Source organism: Barbus barbus, assembly GCF_936440315.1.
Source record: "Barbus barbus genome assembly, chromosome: 2".
Taxonomy (NCBI): Eukaryota; Metazoa; Chordata; class Actinopteri; order Cypriniformes; family Cyprinidae; genus Barbus; species Barbus barbus.
The window spans coordinates 36264569-36278435 of NC_136730.1; the positions used below are offsets into that span (position 1 = coordinate 36264569).

Genomic DNA, 13867 nt, shown 5'->3' on the forward strand with positions numbered 1-13867 from the left:
ATTGTCTAGCTCAGTTTAGTTTAAATAGTATCTACGAAATCAAATTGGCAATCACTAGAAATTAAGTGTCCCCAACTGAGCAAGCCAGAGGCGACAGCGGCAAGGAACCAAAACTTCCTCTGTGACAGAATGGAGAAAAAAAAAAAAAACTTTTTAAAAGCTGGGGGTCCAGTTCTCCTCTGGCCAGGAGATTATTGTTTATTTATTGTTTACTTATTGTTTTAATTAAAATTTTAAATGTATAAATGTATTATTTCTATTTTATATTGTTGCAATTTCTAACAATAATAGTATTATGTAGTTAGGTATTTTATTATATTTTTTATTATTTTCTTTTATTTTTAGTTTTATTGTATTTATGTCGACATCTTCACTGGGGATATGTCATCCAGGTGTCCCGGCCTCTGCCAACGATCAGGGAGACATCATCTCCTGGCGCCGATCCACCATCTGATCTGGACACAGACTGAGAAACAGAATAAGAAAGAAACAGACAAATATTAGCGTAGATGCCATTCTTCTTACGATGTAACGAGTACATCGTGTGTTATGGGGAGTGTTCCCGGTTCCAGTTGATCGAATTAATGCAGCCTAACAATCCTTTAATGGATTTGAATAATAGAAGCGTATTAGTGTTATGTGTAAGCCAGGTTAAAGAAATGTGTCTTTAATCTAGATTTAAACTGACAAAGTGTGTCTGCCTCCCGAGCAGTGTTAGGTAGATTGTTCCAGAGGTTGGGTGCTAAATAGGAATTTAGCCCGCAGTCGATTTTGATATACTAGGTATTATCAAACGGCCAGAGTTTTGAGAACGCAGCGGACGTAGAGGAATATAATGTGATAAGAGCTCGCTCAGGTACTGAGGAGCTAAGCCATTCAGGACTTTATAAGTAGTTAACAAGATTTTAAAATCTATCTTCTAGGTTATTACATGTGGGGTTTTTAAGTCAGATAATTAACATCTGTTTTTTTCTAAATTTAGCAGTAAGAATTTACTCGCCATCCAGTATTTTATATCGACTATGTATTCCGTTAGTTTCTCAATTTGGTGTGTTTCACCGGGCCGCAAAGAAATATAGAGTTCAGTATCATCAGCATAACAGTGAAAGCTAACACCATGTCTCCTGATAATATCTCCCAAGGGTAACATGTAAAGCATGAAAAGTAATGGCCCTAGTATTCAGCCTTGAGGTATTCCATACTGCGCTTGTGATCGATATGATACCTCTTCATTCACTGCTACGAATTGATGGCGGTCAGATAAGTAAGATTTGAACAATGCTAATGCACTTCAACTAATGCAAACAAAGTGTTCTAGTCTATTCAAAAGAATGTTGTGGTCAATAGTGTCGAACGAATCGCTAAGATCCAGCAGCACTACTAAAGAGATACAACCACGATCAGATGATAGAAGCAGGTCATTTGTAACTCTAATGAGAGCAGTCTCAGTATGATACGGTCTAAATTCCATTTTTTAGAAAAAAATGGAATTTAGACCAATGGAATGGAAAATCACCATTTTTCTCTAAGAAGGAATATAATTTTGAGTATACTACCTTTTCTAGTATCTTTGACAGAAAAGGGAAATTTGAGATCAGTATGTAATTAACTAAATCTTTGGGGTCAAGTTGTGTTTTTTTAATGAGAGGCTTAATTACAGCCAATTTGAAGGGTTTGGGGACATATCCTAATGAAAATGATGAATTAATAATTGCCAAAAGATGATTTATGACTTCTGGAAGCAGCTCTTTTAGTAGTTCAGATGGAATAGGGTCTAACATACATCTTGTTGGTTTAGATGATTTAACAAGTTGGTAACACTTTATTTTGATAGTCCACTTTAGACATTCTACTAACAGTAAGTAACTTTGCAACTACATGTCAACTAGCAGTCATTAGATTATTTGTAGACTGTCTGTTTAATATCTTCTAACACTTTATTTTTATGGGTCCACAACATACAATATACTAACTATCAGAAACTTTGCAAGTATACGTCAACTTATTCTACTAACCCTAAACTACTATACTATCTACTATATATCTACTATACTCTGTGAGTTAGTAGATATGTAGTTGCAATTTAATGAGAATTAGTTGACATGTAGTTGACATGTAGTTAAAAAGTTATTTATAGTTAGTAGCATGTCTAAAGTGGACTATCGAAATAAAGTGTAACCAACAAGTTTATACAATTATTCCTCTCCTATAGTAGAAAATTAGTGGAATTGTTCCTCAGGGGATATTTAGTGCACTGATGCAATACTGTAGCTGATGGCTGCATGATTAAATTTTTTTCGATGATAGTATCGATCTTGGAAGTAAAGTAGTTCATAAAGTCATTACTGCTGTGCTCTTGGGGAATGCCAACACCTGTTGATGCTTTATTTTTCATTAATTTAGTGATGATATTGAATAAATACCGGGGGTTATGTTTGTTTTCTTCTAGAAGAGACAAAAAATAATCAGATCTAGCAGTTTTTAATGCTTTTCTGTAGGATAGGGGGTACTTTTCCATTTTCCGGGCTGTTCTCTTTAGGGTGCAAATATGCTCATTATACCACGGAGTCAGACAGTTTTCTTTGATCTCCCTTAAGCGTAAAGGAGCAACTTTATCTAAAGTGATAGAAAAGAGAGAGTCCATAGTTTCTGTTACATCATGAAGTTTTTCTGCGCTTTTGGATATGCTGAGGAATTGAGATAAATCAGGAATATTACTTACAAAGCAGTCTTTTGTGGTAGAAGTGATGGTTCTACCATATTTGTAACAAGGAGTAGAATTTACAGTTTTAGCTATATAGAGTTGACACAAGACTAGATAATGATCTGAGATATCATCGCTTTGCTGCAGAATTTCAACACCACTAACATCAATTCCATGTGACAGTATTAAATCTAGAGTATGATTTCGACAATGAGTAGGTCCTGAAACGTGTTGTCTAACCCCAATAGAATTCAGAATGTCTGGAATGTTGATCCTAATGCATCTTTTTCATTATCAATGTGGATATTAAAATTGCCAACAATTAAGAATTTATCTGCAGCCAGCACTAACTCTGTTAGAAAATCAGCAAATTCTTTAATAAAGTCTGTATGGTGCCCTGGTGGCCTGTATACAGTAGCCAGTACAAACACCACATGGGGATTTATCATTAACACTTGTTTCTCTAGATAATGTTATATGAAGCACCATTACTTCAAATGAGTTATACTTAAAACCTGCCCTCTGAGAAATACTGAGAATATTGCTATAAATTGTAGCAACACCTCCCCCTTTACCTTTTGGACGTGACTCATTTTTATAGCAGTAATCTTTGGGGGTAGACTCATTTAAAGTAATGTATTCATCTGGTTTTAGCCATGTTTCTGTCAAACAGAGCAAATCTACAGTGGTGTGAAAAAGTGTTGACCCCCTTCCTTTTTTTTTTGCCTGTTTGTCACTTTAATGTTTCAGATCATCAAACAAATTTAAATATTAATCAAAGATAACACAAGTAAACACAACATGCAGTTTTTGAATGAAGTTTTTTATTATGAAGGGGAAACAAAATCCAAACCCACATGGCCCTGTGTGAAAAAGTGCTTGCCCCCTAAACCTAATAACTGGTTGGGCCACCCTTAGCAGCAACAACTGCAATCAAGCGTTTGCGATAACTTGCAATGAGTCTGTTACAGCGCTGTGGAGGAATTTTGGCTCACTCATCTTGGCAGAATTGTTGTAATTCAGCCACATTAGAGGATTTTCGAGCACGAACCGCCTTTTTAAGGTCATGCCACAGCATCTTAATAGGATTCAGGTCAGGACTTTGACTAGGCCACTACAAAGTCTTCATTTTGTTTTTCTTCATCCATTCAGAGGTGGATTTGCTGGTGTGTTTTGGATCATTGTCCTGCTGCAGAACTCAAGTTCGCTTTCAGCTTGAGGTCACGAACAGATGGCTGGACATTGTCCTTCAGGATTTTTTGGTAGACAGCTGAATTCATGGTTTCATTTATCACAGCAATTCGTCCAGGTCCTGAAGCAGCAAAACAGCCCCAGACCATCACACTACCGCCACCATAATTTACTGCTGGTATGTTATTTTTCTGAAATGCTGTGTTACTTTTACGCCAGATGTAATGGGACACACACCTTCCAAAAAGTTCAACTTTTGTCTCGTCAGTCCACAGAGTATTTTCCCAAAAGTCTTGGGGATCATCAAGATGTTTTCTGGCAAAACTGAGACAAGCCTTTATGTTCTTTTTGCTCAGCAGCGGTTTTCATCTTGGAACTGTGTCATGCAGGCCATTTTTGCCCAGTCTCTTTCTTATGGTGTAGTCATGAACACTGACCTTAACTGAGCCAAGTGAGGCCTGCAGTTCATTAGATGTTGTTGTGGGGTCTTTTGTGACCTCTTGGATGAGTCGTTGCTGCGCTCTTGGGGTAATTTTGGTCGGCCGGCCACTCCTGGGAAGGTTCACCCCTGTTCCATGTTTTCGCCATTTGTGGATAATGGCTCTCACTGTGGTTCGCTGGAGTCCCAAAGCTTTAGAAATGGCTTTATAACCTTTTCCAGACTGATACATCTCAATTACTTTCTTTCTCATTTATTCCTGAATTTCTTTGGATCTCAACATGATGTGTAGCTTTTGAGGATCTTTTGGTCTACTTCACTTTGTCAGGCAGGTCCTATTTAAGTGATTTCTTGATTGCGAACAGGTGTGGCAGTAATCAGGTCTGGGTGTGGCTAGAGAAACTGAACTCAGGTGTGATGAACCACAGTTATGTTTTAACGGGGGGAACACTTTTTCACACAGGGCAATGTGGGTTTGGATTTTGTTTCCCCTTCATAATAAAAAACTTCATTCAAAAACTGCATGTTGTGTTTACTTGTGTTATCTTTGATTAAAATTAGTTTGATGATCTGAAACATTAAAGTGTGACAAACATGCAAAAAAAAAAAAAAAATCAGGAAGGAGGCCAACACTTTTTCACACCACTGTAGGTTATGATCATTGATCAAATCATTTACAAAAAGTGCTTTTGTAGAAAAGGAACTGATATTCAGTAAGCCAAGTTTTATCAATTGTTTCTCTGTATTGTAAACATTTTTTATTTGTTGAACATCAATTAGATTGTTACTCTTAATTTGGTTTGGACGTTTTCTCTATTTTCTAGTTCGGGGAACAGACAGTCTCTATAGTGTGATATCTAGGTGAAGGAGTCTCTATGTGCTGAGAATTAACTGACTTCTGTGACGTGAGGCGGCTAGCAGACGGTCGGTTTAGCCAGTCTATCTGCTTCCTGACCTGGGCCCCAGTTAATCAAGTACGAACTCTTAAGACTATGTGCCATATTTCTAGAGAGAAGAGCAGCACCACCCCAGGAGGAATGAACACCATCTCTTTTCAACAGGTTTTATAGACAATTGGACAAGTTTTTGGGGCAGACCTGACCTATGTTATTCTGTGGGCACCACTTAGACATCCAGCCATTGAGTGACAGCAGTCTGCTATGAATCTCATCACCCCGGTAAGCAGGAAGGGAACCAGAGCATATTACAGTGTCTGACATCGTACTTGCAAGTTCACACACCTCTTTAACATTATTTTTAGTGATCTCCAATTGGTGAAGTCGAACATAATTAGCGCTGACATGAATAACAATCTTGACTGAATATACGTTTAGCATTAGCCAGCCCTTTTAAATTTGCCAAGATGTCAGGCACTCTGTCTCCCAGTAAACAATGGACTATGGTGGTTGGTGTCTCTATTTTCACGTTCCGTACAATAGAATCGCCAATTATTCGTCAAGTATTGTCTTTCTCTTGCAGCAAGGAAGAGATTGGTAGCAGCTACATTTTTGTCAGTGTTGGATTACTGTGATATCATATATATGCAAGCACCTAAGCATTGTTTACAGGCGTTGGATTCAGTTTATCATGGAGCATTACGGTTCATCACAAATTCAAAAGCCCTTACTCATCATTGTTCTTTGTACTCTTGGGTTGGATGGCCGGGATTGTCATCCCGTAGACTTAAGCATTGGTATTTATTTATATATAAAGTCATTTTAGGTTTACTTCCCTCATATTTACAGCAGAATATCTTTCAAAAAGATGTAAAGAATTATGGGCTTCGCTCACAGGACTATTATCTTTTAAGCATCCCTAAAGTTCGTACTAATATGGGTAAACGGGCATTCAGTTATGCCGCTCCATTTGATTGGAATCAAGTACAAGCTAAGTTATGCTTAAAAGAGTTGGTATCACTAAATGATTTTAGATGTATTTTAAAGGATCTAGTTGTAGAGTCACCTGATTGTTAATGTTTTGAGTGAATTGTGTATGTTTTTGTGTGTCAACTAATGTATTTTGTTTTATGTGTAACTAAATGTGCTGCCTATCTTGGCCAGGACCCTCTTGTAAATGAGATTTTAAATCTCACGAGTTTTTAAATTTCCTGGTTAAAGGTTAAATAAAATAAAAAATAAAAAATTACTACAGCACTTTCATCAGGTGCGTCACTGAGTGGGGAGAACCTGTTTGATGTTCTGATCGGAACGGAAGAGCAGTGTTTTGAGCGTGACTATGCCGCCTCAATGTCACCCAGTTGCCCTGCTGCACGGGCTTTAATACCGGAACCGAACAATGTACATGACTCGCTGAGCTAGTCGCATCCAAAGCCGTATCTACAGCCCTAACATTTTTACTGTCCTCAGTTAAAGTTTGGATGGGTGTCTCTAGTTCTAAAATCTTCTCTGTCAGCCTAACTATATCCCTGCATTTATCACATGTGAATCCCTCATCGCCGACAGAGAAAGATAAACTATACATGTGACATGAAGTGCAAATAACAAGAGGAGAAGCCATTACTCACCGTGATAGAGGAATGATTTACTTACCACTGTTGTTTGATGAACTTGTGAGTTCAAACGGAGAGAGAAAGAGATGAAACGGAGCGAGAAAAAGAAAACAATAATAGGCCCGAATAGAAACGCGAGTGGAAACGCGAATGACAAGCTAACCGGCTAACGAATGCTAAAGCATGGCACACACATTGCACTCGCGGTTTTAGATTAAAAGAGAACGATCAAATTAGTCAGATTAGTTTGATAGATAATATCAGCAATATGGATGGAATTAAGTTATATTTTATCACTTTAAACAACAGAGAGTGATAGTAAAATTCAGCAGAAAAGCAAAGCTACACGGAGCTACAATCACAAATCTTTCAGCAGAACAGCAGACAGGAGCAATCATAGAAAAATATCCTATTTCATAATGATACCCCCCCCCCATTTTAAATTCTTATTCTCCAATGAAAATTCTGACCACGTGTGTATGTGTGTGTGTGTGTGTGTGTGTGTAGTTAGGTCCATATATATTTGCCCACTGACACAATTTTCATAGTTTCAGCTCTGTGTGCCACCGGAATAGAATTAAAATAAAACAAACAAGATTAAATTGAAGTGCAGATTTTAAGCTTCAGTTCAAGGGATTGAACAAAAATATAACACAAAATGCTTAGGAATTATAACCATTTTTTATAAACAGTCCGCTCATTTTCAGGGGCTCAAATGTAATTGGACAAATAAATATAATCATAATTAAATAAAATGTTAGTTTTTAATATTTTATTGGAAATCTTTTGCAGGCAATGATTGCCTAGAGTGTGGAAATCATGGACCTTACCAGAGACTGGGTTTCTTCCTTTGTGATGCTTTGCCAGGCCTTTACTGCTGCTGACTTCAGTTGTTGTTTTTTTGTGGGTTTCTCTGCCTTTAGTTTTGTCTTCAGCAAGTGAAATGCCTGCTTAATCGGGTTGAGATCAGGAGATTGACTTGGCCATTTTAGAATATTCCAGTTTTTACCTACAAAAACTCCTGGGTTGCTTTTGCTGTATGTTTTGGGTCATCGCACATATGTACTATGAAGCGCCGTCCAATCAACTTTGCTCCATTTGACTGAATCTGGGCAGAGAGTATATCCCTATACACTTTAGAATTCTTCCAGCTGCTTCAGTCCTCTCTCATCATCACTAAACACCAGTAATTAACAGTAATGAATTATAAATATAATTTAAATATAATGTTAATTATAAATGTTGTTAGATGTGTTCACCACCTGTCTAGTGATGTGTACTAAAAACAAAAGGTTTGTATTTTCAAATCTTCTGTTGCGTGTATCGAGTTGGTTAGTGTGATTTGATTCGCACTTCAGAAATGTGACATACCATATTGCCCCGAATATAAGACGACCCTGATTATAAGATGACCCCCATTTTTCCAGATGTACCTTTTGGAAAAAGACTTTTTGAAAACCAAATCTTGTTTTTTTTCTCTCTCTGTAAAATTATTTTCATATTGCATATTTTTCCTATTTAAATTTTTGTTTTGAAAGTATGGTAAATACTGGTAAAATGTACCAACAATGACATTTAAAAATATACACTTTTTAATATACCATAAAAATAACAGGTAGCTAATCTGAATTATATAACATTTAGTCCATCCATCTCATAATAGCCTACCAAAAGTTTATTAAAAGTAGAAGTGAAATCTTATTGTAGTCTTCAAATCTGGGTACTGTCTTATGTTTTAAAATCACTTACAGAGGAAGTTTGGTCCCATCAGGCTAACATGACAGTCACGACTCATGCCACTGTAAGCATTTTCTTTTTCTTTTGTTTTCACTTCTGATCTTTACAACTCACATTACATTACTTCATGATACACTCGTTTTATGCGTTTTTGGCGCCACCTATTGTCGTGGATGTATTATTGACATGTCAAAGTCTACTCTAGACCCTGAGTATAAGACGACCGCGTTTTTTTCAGATGTATTTCCAAGAAAAAAAACATCATGTTATATTTGGGTCAATACTATCATTTCTATTAAGTGAGCATAGTGAGCATTGCTGCTCCCTAGGTTTGCAGTGCATTGTGGGATTTTTCATGGGGCAAACATAGGATTTTGTGATTGAGACAGTCCTTAAAATGGCCAACTCCCTGATCAGTGCCCTGACTACTGAAGAAGGGAGCTGATTGAGACGCACCCTGTGTACATTATACCATTTACTCAGACAACCAAAGACAAAGGCTATTATGATAGGCACAGAGAAAGCATCCTGTCAGTAGCGGATTCACTTTTGGGGCTTACTGTGCTTTTTTAATATTTCTTTTTAATATCAAACACGTCCCGCTCTTTGCTTTCAAATTCATCCATGTTTCTTTATAGTAAGTCAAAACATTCCCACTAACATAAATATAGTGCACATGTAAATTACATGAAAGGTCTGCAACAAAAGCAGTCAGGACCATTATTGTCATAGATAACTGACAATTAGGCTACTGTTTGGATTTGTGGTATGGTTCTGTTCTGGGCAAGAACTCCTTGCCCATCTATGCAGACTTTCAGTGATGAGGTACAGCAATATACACAATATTCACTCATAATTGTTACTCTCTGCTACACTAAGCCAGTAAAGAAAACATTCCAGTCAAAAAGCTCCTCAGAAATGGATAGAAGTTGTCCACCAAATCCAACATCTCATTCAAATCTGGGTCCATTCTGGTATGAAACGTCCACTTCAATCAGTTTTAGGTTGATACATTTTTTCTTTGAATCTTTTTTTCTAGTACAGAAGTAATGTAGGTTACAAATGCTGTTTTATGATGATATTCATATGTGATTTTTTTTTCTTCTGTCTGTTCTCTCTTGCTGTCTCTATTCTGTAGTCAGTGAAAAGCAATAATAAGGACATGTCGGTGCTGCAGTGTCATGGCGAAGCAGATCCTCTGGTTCCTCTTATTTTTGGCTGTCTTACTGTTGAGAAACTCAAAGTCATGCTGAATCCCTCCAATATCACTTTTAAAACATACTCTAGAATGCTTCACAGTGCATGTCCTGAGGTTTGCATAAATCAAGTTTATTTACTCTTGCTTTTTTTATTATTCAGAATACAGTAGCTCTGTTCCAAAATCTAATGAGTTGCCTTGCTGTCCACTGCTTAGTGTCTACATAGGAAGCTATCTTCTAAGGCTTTATCCAAACCATTATTGAACCTCATAAGTAACTGTTAAAGGCAGGGTAAGCGAAACAAAACAAACACGCCCCTACCCCAAAAGGGTCTCGCCCCTATTATGATGGATCCGCCCCACATATAGGTAGCCTACGCAACTCAGGCAACGATTGATTCTGTGAAACATAAGCCACTTTTCCACCAAAATTACCAGGAAAAATATGTCCCAGGAACTTTTTTCCCCCCAGACCTGTTGCTGTCTGCGTTTCCATCACAGTCTAAACTACTGAGAAGATTAGGCAAATAGTCTGGTGAGTTAACGTTAGGTCTGCGCGTGTTTCTCAATACCAAGAATGCAAATTTCGGACTTGCATCCTTGGTAGTTCGGACTTCACGAGTTAGACTCTGGAGTGTGAACTCCCGCGGATGGAACGACGCAATTCCAGTAATTCTGCAAAGAGCAGCGTACTTGATAACGTCAGTCAGCTCGCCTTGGCTGCTGCAATCTTTCTTACTGTATTTACATACGAAATATATGAAACACCACTGCCTCTTTTCGTTTTCATTTTCTTTCCGCAGAAATGTAGTTCAGGGAACGTACATGCATTACAATGAAACAAAATATTATATCAAATATTGCCTATTTTCATTTTAACATATTAATAGAACAATAGAATAAAGACCAAAGATTACCTGTTAGATTTACCCAAAACGAATTAAATCTTATGTTTAACCACTACAGAGACATCAGAGCCAATGGCAAATGTCAGAAGGACTAGCCGAGGTTATGCTCCTCTCTTTGGGATACATGACCACTGAGCGCCCGATGATCACGTGGAGCTCACGTCTCCGAAATCGGTGAAGCACATTTTCAAATAGGCATGGTTTTTTCAAAATAAATCGCAGGTTTGAGTTTTAAACAACTACATTCTCACCTGAAAAACACGCGTCCAGTGTAGGCAAGCTTTAGCTGTGGCAGCGCGCCGCATCTGATGTAGACACGGTGTTACTCACCTATCGAGAAGAAACAAAGCAACCTCGGCATCCGATCGCAGGCCTTCCGCTCCTTGAGTTCTCTCCAGTGCTGGAAAGCTGATCCGATATTTACACGGGTCCTACTTCTTGCCTTCTCGTTCTGCAGACGTTTTCCTCTTTTGTTTTTTTATCTGCCATTTCTATCTTTCTGTCGCTCGGCTCGGCTGTTCACTGAACGCTCTCTTATCATAAGTAGACACGCCCCTTACTGCTGATTGGCTACAAGTTTGTTTTGGTACTCGGCCCCGACTAAGTTTTCTAAAATGTTTTTGAAAAATCGCTTACCCCGCTAATAACGTGATAACTCAGTGGGTAGGTCTCTGGTTTAAGTCCAGGCTACCCTGGGGGCGGCCTTTCTAAGTTGGCATTTATTTTCTTCCTTGTGTTGGTGTGGTTTTCACCAGGACTCTGTTTCCCCCATAGTCAAAAACAGCGTAGGTGAATTAGAGATTCTAAATTGCCCATGAGTGTAAGCGTGAATGTTTTTGTTAGCCCTGTCTTAAAGATACACTAGGATAGGCTCTAGCACTGTGTGTGACACTTCATTGGATTTCTTCTTTCTTCAACTACCCTTACCAATTAATTAATTTATTATTATTTTTTTAAATAAATGGATGACAGCGTAAAATGCTTCCTATGTAGGTTACTCACTATGTTTTGGAACAGGGCATTTGAATGCATTAATTGGATTTATTTATTTAAACTGATTCCCTTCTTTTCTTTCAACAGGAAATGATGGACATCAAACAGTTTATTGAGAAGCAGCTCCCCAAAATAAACTAATCAACCATTTATACTGTAATTGGCCATTTAACCAAGAAAGTACACAAAAGATGTTCTTACATTTTTAGAGTACTTAAGATACTATATTAAAAATATATTAAAGTGCATGTAGTGTTTTCAGACACTTAATTGTATGTTGTTTATAATTAAATGAAAATGTATTGCTTTCCAAATACTCTGCACCAGGTGTGCACAGCCCTGCAGAGTTTAGATTCAACCCTAATTAAATGGCCCTCCCGGAACTGAGTTTGACACCCCTGCTCTACTCTGTAGCATCTGATGGGCCCAAAAGTTTCGTCATGTGACCTGGGGTCATAAACTCCCTGACCCTTAAGGATGAACCCTGTAACGTCACAGGAATGCCCCCAACAGAGATTCATGAAGGCTCCGATCAGGTCTGGGAGGGAATGGCTTCCCACAAACTTTTTTTTTCACTTTTTACTTTGAAGTTGACGTTATGCCCTGGTATTAGGATGTTTTCATCAATCTGATCATAATTGAACAATGCTACATAAAGATGGGGTCTAAAATGCTTTGAGCTTGTCCACTTTCGACCCCTTCCGGTAATGGAAAACTCATTCGACCAGATTGTGTTCATAATGTGTATACTCATGTGATCAAATGCGTTCCGGCAGCCACTATATTCCACCTACTCTCCACTGACTGAGCTAATTCTTAATCATTATGATGTTCATTTCTTATGTTAATCGACAAACTTAGAATGGTAAATTAGCTTTAAATCCACAAGTTTAAGGAAACAGACAGCAAAGCGCATATTGTTTTGCTTTATTTTACAAAGGCATGGTTTTGTTTTTATTGTGAGTATATTTAAATAAAAGGAGACCCTTTGCAGTTTTAAATGATGTCTTACTCCTATCTTTATGACCAAAAATAACAGCCCCCCCCAAACCTTCTATCACTTTCCTACTGATATGGAGACTCTGGGGTTGTACCGTAAGGTAAACTCTTATTCCGATTATGTAAACACCACATTTACCAGCTTAGTCACGGTGAAAGTGAAACTTTAATGATGCATAGTGCTTAAAGCCACGCTAAAATTAAATGTTTACAGCCACATGAAGCTGTTAGAAAGCATAGATTGAGGATTTTCTAGAAGCAAGGATAAAATAACATTTTGTGTACCCACCCTAACAAAATGATAGCTGAAATGTGGTAATTTATTCACTAAAATAAGTTTAATCTTACCATATCCAAAAACTCGCTCACTTTTGCTGTTATTTATGATTAAATGCACTAGAATTTTATTGAATACTTGGAGACGTTTTTTAATTAAAATATTCATACTAATCAAGGATTTATTGACTTTTAATGCATGTACCTTATTTCGAAATGTACAGAAATACATGCTTTCATATGTCCTTTAGTTATGATTATTTAATTTATTCACTATACACTGAAAAAAAATGATACTTCATTTTTTTAAGGTAAGTGGTTGCAAACCATTTATTTTAGCTACATTTAAATAAATTTAGCTGAAAGTTCGTCAACTAAATTTATTTAAATGTAGCTAAAATAAATTGATTGCAACCACTTACCTTAATTGTTTTTTAGTAAATTCAATGAATAGTTTTTTCAGTGTACTATTTATTACTAATCTCTCATTTCACTTTAGTTTGTCCCTAGTTTTGTATTTATTCCAGTTTATATGAAAAGGTTTGTGTAGCATGGATTAAAATTTATATACAGAGTAAATCCTTTTCACTGAACATGTTAAAAATACATTTGAAAGTTTTCAGAAGCATGGTGGTGCACTAAAAAGATTTTTTTTAAGGTAAGTGGTTGCAAACAATTTATTTTAGCTACATTTAAATAAATGTAGTTGAAAGTTAGTCAACTAAATTTGTTTACTTGTAGCTAAAATAAATTGATTGCAACCACTTACCTTCATTTTTTTGTAAATTCAATTATTTTTTTTTCAGTGTGGTGACATTGAAGGCGAACGACTGTAGTGGTGTAGTTCATTTATAGCCTAAGTTTAGTGTGGCGCTTTTTTATGAACTATGGTTGCACACAGAGCATGTTTTTT

At 37.0% G+C, this 13867-nt stretch overlaps 1 protein-coding gene across 5 annotated transcripts in view; it reads left to right on the forward strand.

Moving 5' to 3' along the window:
* Positions 1 to 13125, forward strand: part of lypla1 (lysophospholipase 1) — a 46775-nt gene extending 33650 nt beyond the window's left edge. For 4 of the 5 annotated variants that reach the window (XM_079440763.1, XM_079440762.1, XM_079440764.1 and 1 more), the window contains 2 exons: positions 9719 to 9892; positions 11767 to 12682. In XM_079440763.1, the coding sequence (XP_079296889.1) occupies positions 9719 to 9892; positions 11767 to 11820 (228 nt within the window). In that variant the 3' untranslated portion in view covers positions 11821 to 12682. Of the gene's footprint in view, positions 1 to 9718; positions 9893 to 11766 lie in introns of all 5 variants that reach the window. The other variant, XM_079440761.1, reaches the window with a different exon arrangement.
* Positions 13126 to 13867: the final 742 nt, after the last annotated feature.